The sequence below is a fragment of the Prosopis cineraria genome, unplaced genomic scaffold (assembly GCF_029017545.1).
Source record: "Prosopis cineraria cultivar Desert tree isolate PC_DT_omini unplaced genomic scaffold, ASM2901754v1 PC2, whole genome shotgun sequence".
NCBI lineage: Eukaryota > Viridiplantae > Streptophyta > Magnoliopsida > Fabales > Fabaceae > Prosopis > Prosopis cineraria.
Genome location: NW_026555333.1, coordinates 8194600 through 8214089, shown reverse-complemented (window position 1 = coordinate 8214089; position 19490 = coordinate 8194600). Strand labels below are relative to the sequence as shown.

The window sequence follows — 19490 nt, the reverse complement described above, 5'->3', positions numbered from 1 at the left end:
GGTTCAATGGTTTGGCAGGCTCAGATTTGTTCAACGATTTTGTCCTCGTCATCAATGATTCGTTGTCAATTTTGCTTTCGGATCCTTTCCCTGCCATGATTTTGTTCAACGACTTGTTCACTGAGAGCATCATCCTAGACCCATATTGAGTTTATTGATTTCGAATCCTTTCCCTGCCATGTTTTTGTTCAACGATTTGTTCACTGAGAGCATCATTCTATACCCATATTGACTTTGTTGACTTCGAATCCTTCCTTGCCATGGTTTTGTTCAATGATTTTTGGTTTTTGTTTTTTTCGTTCTGGGATCTATTGATTTTATTGTTTGGTTTTAATGATTTTGACTACAATCCCTAGAATCCCAAACTTGGCTGCAGAATCACTTGCCCATGGGAAGAAGAATACAGCAATGAGGTAGTCTGTGTGGTGTTGCAGCAAGAGTTGTTCGAAAGGCTTCAAAAGCATACCCGTTGCTTTGAAGAAGTTGGGAATTAAAGCTATGGAAGGGATTGAGCCAACATGCTCGTAGCTTTCTCTAATAGACATATAGGGACGACATTCTTCAGTTAAAGAAACAAAGCAAACATTCATCTCTATAATAATAATAATAAAAAAAGCCTCGTTTGGATTTTCAATCAGAAGACGAGTGGATAAAAATTTAAAAACACGATGAAAAATTCAACATGGACTTTCTCACGGTTAGAGAAAAAAACTAAAACTTCGTATTAAAATCAAACAAAGAAATCCAGAACAACACTATAAAAGAAACTTGAAGAGTCACAAACAGAGATAATTTCAAGCCTTCCAAAATCTGTTTAGATCCAAGAACCGTAACCCCTACATGCTTGCAGCCTTTTGGTCTTCAGATTTTTGATCGCTTATGCATGGAACGTGAGGTGGTAGCTCAAGATAGCATAAAATGGTCAGAATTTCAAAGTTAACAGCAATCAAAGATAATGGCATGGTGATATTGTACCAAAATGAGAAATAAGGTGATATTGTGCCAGAAAACATTTAAGTATGTAAGACACGCTTGAATGAAAACTTCGAAGGCAAATTTATATCTCAACCCTAAAAAAAAAAAAAAAAAACCTAAGAATGGGGATATTTTATGAATCAAAATTTTCTAAAATTCACTCTATATATTTTTTGGATGTGTGAGTTTTAAACCGTTGAACATATAAAATGACGATAAATGTGTTAGATTTTAATTTATTAGCTGCGATATAAACGTAGGACAATATAATTGTATAATATATATGTAAAACAAAAAATTAAAAGTATTTGATATCAAATAGCATAACAGTATTAAAAGTCACTTAAATAAAATACATGGTTTTATTTGTTATATGTAATATATAATAAGATTGTGAAAGTTGTTTGGGCTTTGCCCCTTTGGCTATAAAAAAACAAGATTGTCGGATGTCGAACGTTGATTTAATCGTCAAATATTTTTAAATTTAGAAAATTTTAGAGGGTAAATCCTATAGAATTTTGATCCGAATTTGTCTAACCCCAGCGAATAAAAGCTTCGAAGACAAAAATAACGGACAAGATCATGATTCATGAACGGGATGAGAACAAAGTCGGAAGGAGCGGGATAGAGGGAGTCAAGGCATGAGAGCATCGTCGTCTGCCACGAGCACTCACCCGGAAATTCACGAAGTCCAATCCCAGTCCCTTTTTCTGCGCAGTCCTCTCTTTTTCTTAGTAGCGCTTGGCGTTTTGTTTCCCCTTTCATTCTATCTTTTTTTCCCCCTTTTTATCCAAAGCCGTCGTTTTCTCTAGCTCCTTACTGTCTATCATTCACTTCCCCCCTCTCTTCTCCAAGAAAAAAATATCTTCCTAAATTGCTCAGAGTTACTTCTGAAGTCGCCTTCATTTTCTTTCGCTGTCACTTTGGTGCTGATCTCCGACTCCGCGGAAGAGGCCACGCCGGTTAAGTGGCTACGCTCTGAATTATGGATTATTCTTATGAGTTGTAATATTTCTTTTCGTTTTGTTTTTGTACCCCTCCCAGTTTAATTCATTAAAGGGTTGGATTATCATCTGGGTTTTCCTTGATTTTACCTTTTGTGGCTCTGATTGATCTGGATTACTATTTTTTTTTTTTGCGTTTTTTTCCCTTCCCTAGTGGGTTACGTTTTTTTCTCATCCAAAACCAGAAGTGGCATCCGCTATCACTTCAGGGTCTCGGATTTTATACTGCAAGTCAATTGATGTTTTAGTGTGAAGCGATGCACCGCAGCTTCGCGTGCTTGAAGCTTCTGTTAACTTCCATAACTATAATCTTCGAACCGAAAGTCTTAAAACTCGCGGGTTTTGTCTAGGAATTCCGACTATATTTTGATTTTTGAAATCAAGGTAATCATCTGATGCGAAAAATGGCTCTGTAATGTTCTGGCTGACGCTTCGCTGAATGAAGATATGATTTCGCTAATCTGGTTAAAAAAATCATTACCTCATGTTTGGAGTTTGAATCAGTATCCATGATTGTATTTTGTACATGTTTTTTGTTCCGTAACGTTGATCGTCCCTGTGTCGTCTATTGCGATCTTAGGGATTTGTCGTCCCTAACCCTACAGCATATACCACAGTCCTTATAGTATACTAAGACTTCCAAGTTATCTAAAATTTCCTCCAAATATGGTTTTTTCTGGGTAAAACATTTTCCCTTTAACACAAAGTACATGTTATATTAACGAAATTTATGGTTTTTTGTTTCCTTTTTGTATGTACTATGGTATGATGCTCGCTTTTTGCTCCTTGAGTGTGCCTGCCTATCCTCTAGTTGCTGCTTGGACCCTCGCTTGATCATGTATCTTTTAACATTAGCTCTCGCCTGTACTCCTCAGCCATCCGCTTCTGTAATAGGATGAGAACACCTTATGCATTTATCTGGTCTTGTTATCTAATCTTTATATGCTTTCAAATATTTTCCATTTAAAACTGATAATCACTTATTGCTGAAGTTCTAATTGAGTTTTTTTTTTTTAATATCATTTTCTCACCATTCAGATATTCCTTGCATTTACCCTTGACATCTCCCATACAGGTTGCTTGATCGATATCACCATCACATTATGATTCATTAAAGAGAAAAATTTTGATTTGCCTGTTGGATTCTAATTTTCTCTGCTCCATGTAGCATTTACAGTCATAAGGCATGCTTTTAAATGAAATTGAGATTTTATTTTCTATTACTTGTTTCAGTGCAAGTTCTTATCTATTCTTCTGTTCACAGTGAAGTGTTTTTCCCTTTTAATTCAGATAGAAATGGGAATATATCTTAGCAGTCCCAAAACTGAGAAGTTTTCTGAAGATGGTGAGAACAACTATCTTAGATATGGTTTATCATCCATGCAAGGTTGGCGTGCAACAATGGAAGATGCTGTGAGTATTCTATAACTTGAATAATTGTTTGGTTATGAACCTGAATCCTGTGAAGTGAATATCTTTGCCTGATCAATGTCCCATATCATAACTGGTAAGAAGTTACCTTGGGAGATGTAGTAAAAGTAGGCTAGGCTGTATAAGGTGTGAACCAACATAAATTCTGAAGTCTGAACTCTGTTTGACACTTTTTTTCAGATTGCTTTCATTTGTTTGTCTAGTTGCAATGCAAGGAGATAAAGTTTGTTACCCAATACTCCTTTCTCTTTCCCATTAGCCTTCCAAAGTTTTAAAGTACTGGTATGTATACATTGACTAGCAGATAATTTCATTAGTAATGGGGTTTACGGCTCAGCTTGTCCCTCTTAAGAAGTTCAGCATATAGCTAGGTTTTATGGAAATGCTTTTCAGATTTGGTTGTTGATAGAGTACAATAATGTCATGCAACCTATGTAGTCAATCCCATTTAGTGGGATAAGACTTGTTATTGTTGTTTTGTTTGTTTGGAAAATAGACAGGAGGAACTTGCTTCCTCTAATATAATAATTGGTTGTATGGTTTTTTTTTTTTTTTTTTTTTTGGGCTTCTACACCTCAATTTTGCTAGAAGCAAGTACATACATACATACATATGCGCGCGCGCACATGATCTTTTCCAACTCTGTCACACAAATGTAGCTACAAGGTTCCCTTAATATTAAGCTCTTTGTCTACTAGGGATTGTCTTCAGCTTTATCTGATAATTTATCAAATGGCCTTCAACTATTTAGTTTATGGCATAATTGGGTTTTACTTGCTTTTATGGGCAATAGTTTTTCGGTCCAATGAATTGTTATTTCTGGAGAAATGAATTACTATACTGCTCTTTTTGGAATTTGGACTTGGTTAACTGAATTCTGTTAGATTTTGATTGCTTTTAAGTTAAAACCATTAATATACTGTTGGTTTTTCTCTTCTCTCTTCTGCTAGCATGCTGCTTATCCAGATCTTGATGCGTCCACTTCGTTTTTTGGTGTTTATGATGGTCATGGAGGTAAGATTTGAAGTGGTTTCTCTACTTGAGTTGATAGGAGAGTGCCAGTTTTAATATCTTGTTAATGGCGTCTTCTCCCCATGTTACAGTAATATTTTTTTGTCCTTTTCTTTTTCATTTCCCTTTTGGAGAAGATCTCTCCCACCTCTCTAAGATACAGAAAATTAAAAGCAGAAATTCTTTTCCAAGCTCTCTGACTATTTAAAAAAGTGATCACGCTTCTGGATTATGTTCCCCTTCCCCTTGAATAGGTAGCTGCTTTTTCCTTGTCCTTTTAAGACCATTCTCTTGTGAGCAATATGAGGTCCTTGTTTGTCAAATCTTGTTTACTTAAGTTTTACTCATAGAATGTGTAGAGTTTACTACCAAATTCTCTGGTTCGTACCTGGGAAAGAAAGGGAGGGTGACTGCTGTTTATTTTGCAGTTGATGCTGTTGTACGGATGCTCACTTATTCCTAAACTTTTCAGGTAAGGTGGTTGCTAAGTTTTGTGCTAAGTATCTTCACCAACAGGTGCTCAAAAGTGAAGCATATACAGCTGGAGATATAGGAACCTCTCTTCAGAAAGCTTTTTTCAGGTCAGATGAAAAAACACGGTCCCTTTTTTTAATGACTTAACTGGTGGTTCCAGTGTTCTTTATTCCACAAGTTCATCACTGAGGCATATTTCATGCTACTGTGTTGTTTAGTCTTGGTCATACCATTCAAACTTTTGTGTTGAACGAAAATTTCACTTCCTAGTTCTTCTAGAAAATGTCATTTCAATACACAAAGACGTGAGGGTTTCTTTGGTCTCAATCCGCAAGTCCTATGGATTTGTTCCAATCACTTGAGTGAGTGAAGTAATGATGATGATGTAATTAGCATTTTGTAATGCCAAGTTGTGAGTTGCTGGTTATGATGTAGGTATTAAGTGTGACAACATCAACTCTCCTCCCGCCCTTTTTCCTAAAACAGAAAGCCAAAAGAAAACTGTTCATAAGTTCATCGCCAACACTTTCTATGTATTTCCCACTGCTCTGGGCGTGAAAACATTGGGAAAAAAGTTTAAACTGTTATGCTATTATTATACAGAATGGATGAGATGATGCGTGGTCAGAGGGGATGGAGGGAATTAGCTGTCTTAGGTGATAAGATAAACAAGTTTACTGGGATGATAGAAGGATTGATTTGGTCTCCACGAAGCAGTGATGGTACTGACCAGGTTGATGATTGGGCCTTTGAGGAGGTGTGTATGAGATTTTGAAGAGTGACGCCTTCAAGTTTTCTTTTCAGCACCATCACTTTAGTTTTTTTTTATTAATTATAAATTGTTTTTTAAGTTAATAAATTTTTGGGATAGTATAACTTTTAGTCCCTAAACTTTCTTTTAATTATTGATTTAATCCTTGAACTTTAGCTTAGTATAACTCAGTCCTTGTAATTTATTGAGTTAGGAAATTATAGGATTGAGTTGTATCAAGTCAAGAAAATGGAAAGACTGAATTGTTTTGAGTCAAAGTTTAAGGACTGAGTTGATAATTAGGAACAAATTCAAGGATCAAAAGCTATATTTTTCCTAAATTTTTTCTATGAACTGGTTTTTTGCATCTCAAGTAAATTTATATTTTTTCTGTATTTCTCCTTTTGTTTTTATTTTTTTAATACTCTGATTTGAACGTATTTGTTATTACTAGGGACCTCATTCTGATTTTGCTGGACCTACTTCAGGAAGCACTGCCTGTGTTGCAGTAATTAGAAACAACCTACTTCTTGTTGCAAATGCTGGGGATTCAAGATGTGTGATATCTAGGAAGGGTCAGGTAACTTTACAATGGAAATTCTTCATTTGTATCAGAAAAAATTATAGTCGCTGCTTTCATGGAAATATCCATGTGCAAGTACAGATAAATATCTATGCTGTCATTTGTGTTGGCGACTTGGTGGGATGACTATCATACTTTGGGCTACAACTACAGGCATATAATTTATCTAGAGACCACAAACCTGATCTTGAGATTGAGAAGGAAAGAATCTTAAAAGCTGGCGGTTTTATTCATGCGGGGCGAGTTAATGGCAGTTTAAATCTTGCAAGAGCTATAGGTAATTACCTATGGACATTGGACTTTTTGAAGATTATATTCCCTTTCTTTTTCATTTTCTTGTAGCCTGGTCCTTTGTATCTGTAAGTCGTGGAGATATGAAAATTTTGGACATGATAAATAAGCACCTAAACTGATAGGCATTTTTCTTCTTTTCTTGATTACTTTGTTTGGATTTATGTTGGTTGTTTTTTAGGTCAAAGGAGGTTCTTTTCCATGGAGATCTTTTTAAATCCACATTAATGAAGATTTCTAATTCGTATGGATACATGTTATATGCTTGCTTGTGTGTCTTGTACATGGTTATCTAAGTGAGAAGATAGATTATTTTTTCGTAGGCTGGTGGATTGTTCTACAATCTTAATTGGTGCCCATTTACTGCAGGTGACATGGAATTTAAACAGAATAAATTTCTGCCCGCTGATAAACAAATTGTGACTGCCAATCCTGATATAAACACTGTAAGTTTGTTTCTGCTAACTTCCTAATTTATGTAGAGATCTGTAGCAAACTTGTTCTCCCCTTATGGTAGAATCGGCAAAGAAATGATTGGTTCTGACTCACTGTCACTGTTACGTGTTCAAGTACCTGACTTTTGATATCCATCTGTCATGATTGATACATTGTTTTGCTGTGAACATTTTTATAGGTGGAGCTTTGTGATGAAGATGAGTTTCTAGTGCTAGCATGTGACGGAATATGGTATGCTTCTTAATGTCTTATGCTTTTGTATGCTGGCTTTTATTGGATATTTATGATGTAGTTTTGTAGGGTATGACAGATGTTTATATTTTTTTCAAAATTTCATACCCAGTGGGATTTTCATTTTAAGACCGGTGAGGAAAATGAATTGATGATACTAGGATGGGAGAAGTTTCTTGTTTCTTGCCCAAGATATGGATGGTTTTGCTAATACCAACGCGGTGTGTGATCTTGTGAATTGCAAGATGCAACTCATGCCCTTACATGCTGCCTGCCTGCCTTTACTAGTTTTGTTTATTACTTATCATTTGTCTACATAGCATTCATATGATTTCTGGATTTGGCTTTGGACAAATCCATATTATACTTCGCCTGCAATGAGTCTCTTGATTAAATCCAAGAATTTTTGTGACGGGATCCATTTCTAATTATTTCAGGGATTGCTTATCCAGCCAGCAATTGGTAGATTATGTGCATGAACAGTTGCTGTCGGTAAGTTTGAATGTTCTTCTTAGCAAGGATTCTGCTTAATTTAACTAGGCGCCACCATTCTTTTCCAGAGATTGTGAGATTTTATTATGTGTGTCTGATTGAGACGTGATGGTAGTAACTTAGGTGAAGATTCGATTGACAGACACCTTATTCTAATGAGATAATTGATAATTGATTATTGACATGATATTATCTAATTATGCAGGAAACGAAACTCTCAACCGTATGTGAGAGAGTACTTGATCGGTGTTTGGCACCATCAACTGTTGGAGGCGAGGGATGTGATAACATGACAATGATCCTGGTGCAATTCAAGAAACCCACCCGGTCCACTGAAGTAGCAGCAGAGCAATCCACTTCAAACGAACAAATTGAATCAATCTGAACCAAAACCAAAGAAAAGCCAAATTTAATGGGCCTTTTGGGTGCAGCTGTTCATAAGGGTTATATATACACTGTGGACCACTGGTTTGAATATGTCCGGATGGTCATGGTCCTTTTTTCAGCTACCTTTACCTTTACCTACAATATTCTGAATCATAAGAAAAATATTGCTTTATTTCGCCCTTTCAACTGCCTTCTTTCCTCTAAATCGCAGATTGTCGTTAGAGAGGACGGCTTAGGGAAGCCCCTCCACCCAATTTAGCTATCAGTGGACACGGTCCTTCATGTGCAACTTAGACTAGCCACGAGTTGGTTTTTGTCTACCTGTTTATTGTGTCCCACTGGCAGTGCTAGCCCAGGCAAAATTCGAAATTTTGACGCCAACAATCTGTTGGGAATTAAATTGAAAGCTATATAATAAAAATTTAATTTTTTTTAGTTCTCTAATTTTAACATTGCTAATCTCATGAATGAAAAATTTTGACTATACAATTTTAAATGCTGATATAATTATTTTTATATTTTAAAAGCTTGGAAGCAAACAATTAAATCTTTTGGGGGAATTTAGGTTCAAAGTCATCACATCGTGTTGTTTTCCTTTGGGCGATAGTTTTCAACTCAGAGAGAAGAATTACTTTCCATTTTCGAATAAAAATCAACGAAGTCAGTCCCGATTACGATAATCCCTAATTTTCCGGGGGTAATTTTGGGATTCGTGACTCTCTTTTGGAAGTGCGGAAGCAGGCGTCCCGGAATTACATGAGGGTATTCTCGTAATTTCATGCCTCCATTTGCGACTCGCAATGAGCAGCTACAAAAGGGTCATCACTCATCACCATTCCTATTCGCGAAAGGTTACAGCTGCAAGCCCATGAACGATCAATCTGCTGCCTTTTCTGCGTTTCAAGGCTTTCAAGTCAGACAGATGGATAGATATCTATCCCTTTCTCTTTCCAGTGCTCTTTCTCTCTCTAACTGGCCCCGCTGGACTATAATTTCCCTTATGGAGAAAAACAAAATAGTTTTAAAACAACGCGACGATACATTGAAGGCAAAGCTCCATGCGTATGTCGTCTTCTATTCTCCTCCAACCACACCTCCCCTTCACAAAACACAATCCTTTACTTCCCTCATTTGTTATTTCTTCTGTCTTTTTCGGGCTCTGTTTTCACATGCATATACAGAATCCTTCTTCCTCTAATTCCCTCCAAATACTCATAATTGACTTTACCCTTCCGGAAAAAAACGAGGTTTTATATTATTCCTGTGATTACTATTGGAAATCTTCCCCTTCGACCCTGCTCTTTTGCTCCTTCCGTTCAAAATTCAAAATTCAAGGTTAAGATGAAAGGGGGTTTTGTCAATTCTCATCAATTTTATGGCTCCCTTAATGATTCGAAGGTTAAGCGCAAATACCTTTGCTTGTTGGAAGACTTTCTGGAGTTGCAGAAGGTTAGAGTTCCATTTTAATTGCTTTAATTATACTTTCGATTTTCGTAGTATGTGTTCTATGCCGTAGTTTGTCTCGCGGCTTACATTATGCTTTTTGATTCTAGAAGTCCTCATTTTTAATCCCAAAGTAATGCCACTGAAGCGAAATAATTTCGAGGTGGAAATGAATCTTTTTATGTCTGAAAATGTTTGCATCGTTACTCTGGAGGAAGGTTCTAAAAAGTTCCTGTTTTATACTTTTTGTTACTCCATTATTGTTGCCTACAGATTTTTATGACTCTTATCTAGAAATATTTGAAGGCTTGGTAAACCGTGGAAATATTTGAAGGTTTGAAGTGGGAAGAATATATTTAGGTTTGGTTGAGCTTTTGTCTTCTCCAGTTTGCATTGATTACCAGTTACAACAACGTGACAGGAATTTATTTCAAAGAAAAAGAAATTGCAAGCTCACGAGCAGAAGAGAGAAATACTTGTAGAAGAAGTTAGGTATGAAACACGACGAGTTCTTTTGCGGTTACTGTATCTATTAGTTTCTGTATAAATTGTGACTCTGCATTCTGCTCTCAGGTTCTTGAGGCAACGATGTAATTATCTAACCAAGATACAGTTAAGCAAAGTTGGATCAGAACTCTCTGTTGATCAAAATGTTGATGCCCTTGATGTGCTCATTAGGAAGGATCTAAATTACATTGTCCATGAGGTATTGAATTTCCTGGAAAATCCAACTTCTGCTTTCAAATTTGAAGAAACAACCGAGCTGAGGGATTTTGGACTTTGAAAACTAGAATGATTAGGATTTTGTTTCCATTCACTTCCTTTAACACAGTCAATCATTTAGCAGGAAGGAACAGGGAGGGAGGAGCTGGCGTGGATGAAATCATGCATAAAAAAGAAGCTGCACAATTGCTTAACCAATGACAATAAAGGTGGAAAGAAGAAAATATCGTGGGAAGAAAAGGTCTCTTTGAAAGTCTGAATTCCTTTATTTTCAGCGAATGGAGGAGCAACGCTTTGTTTGGTCGATGACGAACATGCCATTTGTTTCATGTTGCTTAGTTTCTGACTTCCCTTATACCTGCAAGTCTCCGAAATCGGAGTTGGAAAATTTTTTCCCAGTAAATGTTGATTTTTGGAAACAAGATAGCTGGTTTAGGATTCCGAAGCAATATTTAGTTGAAGAAATGCAATGTGTAACTGTAGAGTGATTTATTTAACCTTCAAGTACACTTGCTAGAAATCTGTTCCTGATTTGGTTTATCAGTGCTTTTTGTTCAGAGATAGAGATATAGTTAGTTTGTTGAGCACTATTTTTATTAGAATAATAAATAATTCCATGGGCCTTTCGCAAATCTGTTATGGGAGGGAATCCTACTTTTATTGATTTGAATTAGATTAGATTGCATGAAGTTAGAGGAATGAGCAGCAATGTTCATAATTAATGAATAGTGTATTGAAGTTTGTTTTATCTATTAATACTGATATTGATGATTTCATATTTCATTATTTGATATGGAACCATCGACCAATGCAAAGGTATTTTAGCAATCGTTTTGCTCATTTTCATTTTTTTAAAAATATTATTTAGTAATGACTAGACATATGTTTTAGGTATTGAATAGAGATTGAAAAATAAGTCATACCACTGTTCATGACTAACGAATATTGAATTGTTTGTATTAAAATATTTATAAATATTATTTGGTAACAACTAGACATGTTTTGAATGGAGATTGAAAAATAAGTCATTCCAGTGTTCATAACTAACGAATATTGAATTGTTTGTATTAAAATATTTACAACTATATGATTTACAAATATATAATTGGAGGGGACACGTAATTTTTTTTTATTTAAATTAAAAAGGCAGGTACCAATAGCTTAAAGTTGTAAGTGGGATAGAATTCACAATCTTTCACTTAGAGAAAAGCTTGTATGTTACTAAGCTACTAGTGAGGGGAATCATATTTTTAATAATTTAAATTTAATGTAAATCTTGTGCATTATATAGAGTACGAGGAATAAAATAAATCCTTTTTTCCCCTTATTCGCCCAGTGCAAAGAACTCAAGTAGATGCCACACTTAAGAAATTTCGATACGTGGATGATGGAAATATTTCGAATAATATTCTGTTTACACAGAAAATGCAAACTTATATTTCATCATCTCTGAAGCTTGTAATATTGCCATTCAACTCACCAATTCTCTAATACATTCTATTTGGCAATTTCGAATAGCGTATACAAATTGTTCATCTAAAGTACACACAAGGAAGGGCAGCAATCTTTAGCAAAGAACTTAAGGCTGTACTTATTTGGTCAGTATGAATAACTACAACTTTTTCACAAACTGTATCGATTTGAGTCTTCATGTGATGGTATCTCGCGACAGCTTGTTCCTCCTCCAAGTATCTAAGATGAAGGTGTACATTGATTGGGAGCGTAGGCCTGCAATCACCAAAAGTACTGTTTCAATAGAAACAACTGCAAACTTGTATTCTGTCTCGGAAGGTGTAAAATATATTCTGCAAGGGTTGAATACTCACAGTTCAATTTGATTGACAGGTGCTGTAAATTGTTGAGGCGTTGCCAGACTTAAAGTAATATACATATAGTCCTCGAGATTGTTGAGGCCAGAAGTTATAATGCCTGGAGTAAACCAGTTACAAGCTACTTGAATGCAATATCATTCAAATGATATTGGGCCGTAGTTACCCCAGATGACCCCATCAAATAGACACATAACAAATGACTCCACCTGATAAAAAGTCAGCATTGATTAGGAAGCTGAGCAAATGTTCCCGAGTTGGGGCTGCATCCCCCAACCATCATCTTTTTGTACACTGAAAAGGCTCGGTCTGAATTGCCCGACATACTATATCCTCGAATGAGAGCATTATAAGTGAAGACATTAGGCTCAAGACCCGCCTGTAGTAGTTCTTCATACATCATTCCCGCTTGGTCCACCATACCAGCTATCCCGAGATTAAGAATCAGTGAATTGTAAGTGTAAAGATCAGGAGTAATGCCCCTACTTTTCATTTCATTGAAAAGAGAAAGAGCATCCTCCAACCTACGTGATCTTCCAAGACCATTGATGATAAGATTGTAAGAAACCGAGTCAGGATCAAGGCCAGTTAGCTTTAGTTCCTCAAAGTAGTGCAGAGCATCATCAGTTCTACCTACCTTGCAGAGGCACTCTGCAAGAATAGTATAAGACTTCAAATCGGGCCTTATTCCTTCTTTAACCATCCTTCTGAACAAATCACAAGCTGTTTCAATTTTACCTGCTTTCCCAAATCCATTAATGAGAATATTGTAAATTGCACAGTTTGGCTCGCATTGGTAGTCAGACATATCCTCGAAGAGTTGCAATGCTTCCTCCAACCTTCCAGCCTTCAGAAGACCATCTATAAGAGGGCCATATGTACAAGGAGTGGGAGAGAAATCAGCACTTACAAGATCGTAGTATAGATCTAACGCTTTGTTTAAGCTGTTAGATTTCACAAGGGCGGAAATGATAATATTATGGGTTATTGCATTAGGTTTGCATCCCCTAGAAAGCATCTCCTTGTACAGCTCAAAAAGTTCATCAATCTTCCTAGATTTCCCAAGTGCATCAAGCAACAAGTTGTAGGTAAAAATATCTGGGCCACAACCAATATTTTTCATCTCGGCATAAAGATCCCAGGCTTGTTCATTGATATTACATCCCAAAAGCCCATCCATCAAGCAATTACATGTCTCCAAGGTTGGGTGAATTCCCAAGGTTTTTGTGAATTTATCAAATAAATTTTGAGCATCCATGGCCTTGTTTTGCTTGCACAGTACTCTGATTAGTGGTAAAACTATAGAGTCATTTTGGCAAATCGAATTGCGTGCTAATTTTTCAGCAAATAAAATGGCTTGTTCTAATTTGGTTTGAATTAGAATACCATCCATTAATTCCTCCCAGAATTGTTTGCCTGTCTGTAAACAAACCTTGTGCTTGAATTCCTCAACAATCTTAACAGCATCGTCAACCCTCCTAAGCCTCAAAACACCAGGAAGGAGGGTGCATAAAGTTACTTGGTCAGGGTAGAGAAATTTCTTCATCTGATGGTAAAACCAGAATGCACCATCAGTTCTATCTTCTTTGATCAGACCATAGATGATGGTGTTATAAGTCAGAACATCAGGAATGCAATTCACCGTTGTCATTTTATATAGCATCTTCAAGGCCAAATCAACTGCATCATTCTTGCAAAGACAATCTAGGAGTGTGTTAAAAGTTACTATGTTTGGGGGACATCCACATTCTGTCATACTCTCAAACAATTCAAGTGCCTTTTGAAGCTTCCCTTCTTTCCCCAATCCAGCAAGTAAAGTGTTGTATGTCACAACTGTGGGAGCAAGCTTCATATCCTTCATTCTCCCAAACATTTCCCATGCCTCATCAACCCGATCAGCCTTGTAAAGTGTGTCAATTAAAGAATTGACTATAATTACATCAGGCTCACACCCATTGCCCATCATCTCAACCAGAAGCTTTAAGGCTTCATCTATTTGCCCCACTTTGCTATAGCACTTCATCAACATATTATATGTTACTGAATCTGGAGCAAGCCCACAATTTTGAATCTCATTGAATATTTCTTTTGCTTCTCTAATCCTACCCACTTCAGCAAGACTATATAAAGAAGCATTACAGGCTACTATACTTGGCACAATTCCTCTACTTTTCATTTTCTCATAGGTATCAAGAGCTTTTCCAGGATCACCAGACTTTCCATAATGGTCAATGAAAAGAACATATGTATAGGCTGTAGGTTCAACACCCCAACATTTCATATTGTTGAAAAGCTCCATTGCCTCATCCAACCTTCTCAACCGCAGAAGTCCAGAGATCAGTGTGTTGTAAGTATGAAGATTTGGAAAAATTCCCTTAGTGCTCATGACATCTAACATAGCAAAAGCCTGTTCAACATTCCCAGATTTGCATAAAGCTTCAATAAGTATGGTGTAAGTAACCACGTCAGGAGCATAACCATCAGCTTCCATCTCGCTCCAGAGCTTTTTCACTGCATCCAAGTCACCACAGTCACTGAGCTTATCCATTAAGGTAGTGTAGGTTATTCGATCAGGCTTGTGACTGCTGGTTCTCATCTTAGTATATAACTCCTTGGCTCTGTCAAGTTTGCCTGCAGCACAAAGTGCATCAATTAGAACAGTGTAAGTAACAACATCTGGTCCACATCCATCATCTTCCATTTTCTTCAAAATCCCATAGGCATCATCAATTTTCCCAGCTCTCCCAAGCACTCTGATACATATAGTATATGTATAAATATTTGGCCTCAAACCCAACGTTTCCATCTCCTCCAATAGACCCATTACGGTTCCAGTATCCCTTCTCTTCCCCAAGGCTACCATTAGCGCTGAGTAGGTCTTCATGCTAGGCTTTATTTTTTCCGTGACCATTCTTCTGTAAACCTCCAAAGCCTCTCGACAAGAACCAGATTGGAGCAGTAGATGGATCAGTCCGTTATATGAATATGCATTCAAGACAAACCCAGCTTTCCTCATTTTTCCAAGTGCAAATGGGGCTTGTCGAATCCCACCTTTGACGGAAAGAGCTTTGAAAATGATCAAGTATGTATTCAAATTTCTCTTGATAATCTGCTTTTGCATCAAATCGAAGACAACAGCCATATCTCCGATCCTCCTGTGAACCCTTAAGAACTCAAGCATGTAATTGCATGCTTCGGTCGTATGCACAAAATTCGGCAACTGGGCAACTGACTTAAAGTAGGAAAGAGCAAAATTAGGTTCCGACATTGACTTGAGGACGCTCATAACTTCTTCGGATGACACTTTGTCTCTTCTCTTCTCATTCACCATAACCACCTCATGTGAACAACTCGCTCCAATGCCCACTTGCTTTGCTCCATGTTTCTTCCCCTTCATCGTAGAACCATGGGGTAAAATCTTCGTATTTACAAGATTCCCCCGTCTTGACCACGCATTATAGTTTAAAACGTAGATACTACCATCCGTCAAGGCACAATCATAGGATATACTACTACGACACATGCTTGAGCAGAGGACTAAGACTGCCATGGAAACGCATTAATAATTATAATAGTAGACAAAGGAACGGACTCAGGCGAATGAATTTTGGAAAGCACGAAGAAAGCCCGCTTATTTAATGGTGAATAACAGCTCAAGCTAGTAACCAGAAGTAGAACAGAGAAGACAATCATGCGCTAACCTGGGCGTAAAAGAGAGAGGCAACACAGACATGGTTGCTGAAGTGCGAACCAATAAGCTGCGGATAAACATTGACATAATCGTCCGCGAAGCATTGGCTTCCACAAGCATTTTACATTTTCGAAAAATTTGCCCCGACCTCTAAATTTTTTTTAATTTTAAATAATTATTTATTTTTCATTATTTTAATTTAATTATAACTTAATCTTTAAATTTTAATTTTTTATAATTTTAATCATATTATAAAAAAAATTTTAAACTTTAACTTAGTAATTCAGCTTCAGTAATTCAGTTGAATTATTTAAAATATTTATTTTTATATTTTAAAAATAAAATTTTAAAAATTAAAAATTATGTTGACATTTAAAAAATTTTAAAATATTAAAAATTTTAATTTAATAAGGATTATAAATATTTAATTTTTTTAAATTTTATTTTTAAAATATAGCGATTAGTATTTTACATGATTAAAACTATGGAAATTGAGTTGTATCAAATTAAATTATAATTTAATCAAAATTTTAAAGACTAAATTAGAATAAGTTAAAGTTTAAAAATTGAGTTATAATCATATTTAGAAATTAAATAATTAATCTTTTCTCTTATTTTCACTTGAGACTTTTGATCTTTTTCACCTTTGATTTGTAATGATAATAATACCTCTCAAGGGATATCATAACAGAGATAATGAGTACTCCCTCCATTTAAAAATGTAAAATATTTTTTGAAAAGCTAGATGTTAAAAAATATAAGATATTTTAGTCTTTTGAGATGTAATCATTACCTTTTTTTAAAAGTGCCTATATTAATAGTGACTTTATATTTATTATAGGGTGTTTAATAGACATAAATATGAAAAGATATGGTTAGTTTAAAAGTAAGTAATTACTTTATTGAGAGTAAAATTCAATTAAAAATACTTTATATTTTTTAAAGGAAGGAGTGTGAATTAGGTGTTTGCGGCTAAAATTAAAAAATGAAAAGGAATAAGGATAAGATATTGGGAAAATGATAATTAGGGCCCGTAAGAACATTAATGATAATTATAGATCTCGAATTATTAAAATCTCAATAACAAACATGGTATTTACTTGAAATTAAAAAATAAGAATAATCAATTGAGAAATCTACTAAATACATTTGAGATTATCTATAATGTCGGTTAAAAATTTACAAAAATCAATTATAAATTTTAATTTTTTTACTGCTAATATACTAATAAACCACTTAAAAGTCAAGTAAATATACTTGAAATTATTTATAATGTTAATTAAAAATTTATGAGAGTTAGTTATAAATTGCAAGCCAATCATTTATAATTTTTTACTATCAATATATAAATAAATTATTTAAAAAATTTATTAAATATACTTAAGATTATTTATAAAGTTAGACAAGAAGTTGTAAAAGTAGTTGTGAATGATAAGCCAATCACTTATAACTTGCTATTATTTGGGAAATCAATAAAAAATAGTTAAAAATATTTATAACATTAATTAAGAATTTATTAAAGTTTATTGTGATTCTTAAGCCAATCAATAAAAATAATTTATTGCAAGTAAGAATCATAATCTATTATTGAAATTTTGATAACTTATGGTATGAAATTATCATTAATGTTCATGCAAGATCCTAATTGTCATTTTCCATAAGGGGTGTGTGTGCGTATTAGTTTTTTGATACTTTAAAGTTTGAATCATTGACTCATCCCACTGGACCTTTTGTTTCACTTGTAGAATACACTTGGTTTTTTTTATTTTGCCAACCAATATACTTCGTTTTGAATCTATTTAGAATGTAAAGAAAATATATTTAGTTTTATAAAATTTTATCGTGAATTTTAATATAGATATTGATTGATACTGAGTGGCAGATTAATTGATATGATAATATATTGATTATTTCATTGGCAAAAAAAAATACTGATAAGTGATTGCTTCCGATATTTATATTCTTTTTTTTTGGTGGCTTGGTTTAATATGTATTGAAAATATATCTTTTTATTTAACTAAAAATTAAAAGAATAAAGTCAATTTTACAGGCTCATTAGGTTGTCTAAAATAAATAAATGTTATCAATTCAAATGATATATAACAACCTTTGCTGATTTTATTGGCCACAAGGAAAAATATCACTTTCCTATATTTCAAATCGTATCGTATTCTGTATATAAACATATCTGGGCCAAACGCCAATGTATGCACGTACAAGAGAAAGAGAGCGAATTGCTTTTATTTTTGAAAAAAATTCTATTTAAGACTCCTTGACTACATTTAATAAAAACAAATGCACATTAAATTCTGAAAATTCACTTCAAATTAAGGGTATTGGAGTGAAATTAAAATATAAAGTAAAATTATCTCATCATCCCTCATTTCTTCTAATTTTCTACTGAAGTTGTTCATTTTTTATAAGAAGTTATTAATTGACTTACATGAGTTATTTATACCATTACTCAATCTTGATTTTATTTCAAGTGATATAATTATGATAAAACAAGTTGTTCATTTCTTTACATTGAGTTATTCATTAACTTATAAGAGTTGTTTATGTCATTATTGAATCTTAATTTTATTTCAAGTGTTGTAATCAAAGTAAAATGAGTTGTTCATTGCCCATGTTGAAATTGTTCATTTTCCTACATGAAGTTATTGATTATCCCATAGAAGTTGTTTGTGCCATTAATAAATCTTGATTTTATTCTAAGTGTTGTAATCATGGTAAAACAAATTGTTCATTGCTCACACTTAAGTTGTTCATTTTCCTACGTGAAGTTGTTGATTGCCTCACAGGAGTTGTTTATACCATTGTTGAACATTAATTTTGTTATAAGTGTTGTAATTGTAACATTCAGATTTTTAATTCCTAGATTGTAAAGACAAATCAAGGTTAATCAAATAAAAAATGAGTCTTAAATGCTAGAGGATAGCTAATTGATCGATTGAATATAATTATAGCTTTGGACTAGGTCCAGAAAAGTTTTGGGCCGCCTATATCCAAATTGGAGAGCAAAAATGGATTGGGCTTCATCGTGGCATTTGCCACAGCGGAGGCACTATGCACTGTGGTGGATTGTCAAAAATTTTGAATATTAACTCATGTTTATAAGCTACGAAACAAAAAGAGGAAGGGAGAAATTGAGAAAGGGTGACGGAAGGAGCATTAGGTTTGTCAAGGCACAAACTCTTTGACATTTTGGAGGTAACTAAAGCTTGTTTTCATTTAGATATATCTTCCTTACTATTTTGCCTTCTCTCTACATGTATTTAGAGTAAGATTTGGGGTTATAAGATAGAAATTTTCAAACCCAAGGTTATAGGTCCAAACCCATTAGTTTAAATAGGATCAATGAGAGTTTTTTATGTGTTATACACGTATTGTATGAGTTTTTATAAGGTTATGAGTTTGGGTCTAGGGTTTTAGATGAATCCTAGACACTTTGATGGCTATTTTGAATTATTGGATGTCATGTTTGTGGTAATTTAAATTAATGAAAGTTAAATAAAGTTAATGAAAGTTAATAAATTCATTGGATGAGAGATTAAACTTGTGGCCGAGAAGTTGAGTATTAAAGTAGAAAAATTTAGATGTTGAAGTGTTGATTTTGATTATTATTAATGATGGGTGTTCTTTATTATTATAGACTAACCTTGTGAAGCACCAAAAAGCTTGAGTCTAGCTCAGAAGCAAGTGATAATTAAAGGTAATC

General features: G+C 34.6%; 3 protein-coding genes across 6 annotated transcripts; 2 read left to right on the top strand and 1 right to left on the bottom strand.

Annotated features, from left to right (window-relative positions):
• Positions 1-1557: 1557 nt before the first annotated feature.
• On the top strand, positions 1558-8272 carry LOC129302324 (probable protein phosphatase 2C 60). Of its 3 annotated transcripts, none has more exons than XM_054941111.1 (11): positions 1558-1938; positions 3270-3392; positions 4361-4424; positions 4894-5002; positions 5499-5652; positions 6101-6226; positions 6383-6506; positions 6890-6966; positions 7155-7207; positions 7645-7699; positions 7905-8272. In XM_054941111.1, exons 2-11 carry the CDS (start codon positions 3276-3278, stop codon positions 8082-8084), a joined length of 1059 nt encoding a protein of 352 aa, XP_054797086.1. In that variant the 5' UTR covers positions 1558-1938; positions 3270-3275; the 3' UTR covers positions 8085-8272. The 3 variants fall into 3 exon arrangements, with proteins under 3 accessions (XP_054797086.1, XP_054797085.1, XP_054797087.1); XM_054941110.1 differs by having other exon boundaries at positions 1558-1946; XM_054941112.1 differs by lacking the exon at positions 1558-1938 and adding an exon at positions 2080-2363.
• Positions 8273-8424: 152 nt separating this feature from the next.
• On the top strand, positions 8425-10891 carry LOC129302326 (kinesin-like protein KIN-7N). 2 transcript variants are annotated; one of them, XM_054941114.1, is made up of 4 exons: positions 8425-9535; positions 9951-10021; positions 10103-10235; positions 10377-10891. In XM_054941114.1, the coding sequence occupies exons 1-4, from the start codon at positions 9428-9430 to the stop codon at positions 10509-10511; spliced, it is 447 nt and encodes a 148-aa protein (XP_054797089.1). In that variant the 5' UTR covers positions 8425-9427; the 3' UTR covers positions 10512-10891. The 2 variants fall into 2 exon arrangements, with proteins under 2 accessions (XP_054797089.1, XP_054797088.1); XM_054941113.1 differs by having other exon boundaries at positions 10374-10891.
• A 724-nt stretch (positions 10892-11615) lies between these two features.
• Positions 11616-15844, bottom strand: LOC129303067 (pentatricopeptide repeat-containing protein At4g31850, chloroplastic). Its single transcript, XM_054942077.1, has 2 exons — positions 12079-15844; positions 11616-11980 (listed from the first exon to the last, which is right to left on the bottom strand). Exon 1 carries the CDS (start codon positions 15629-15631, stop codon positions 12302-12304), a length of 3330 nt encoding a protein of 1109 aa, XP_054798052.1. The 5' UTR covers positions 15632-15844; the 3' UTR covers positions 11616-11980; positions 12079-12301.
• Positions 15845-19490: the final 3646 nt, after the last annotated feature.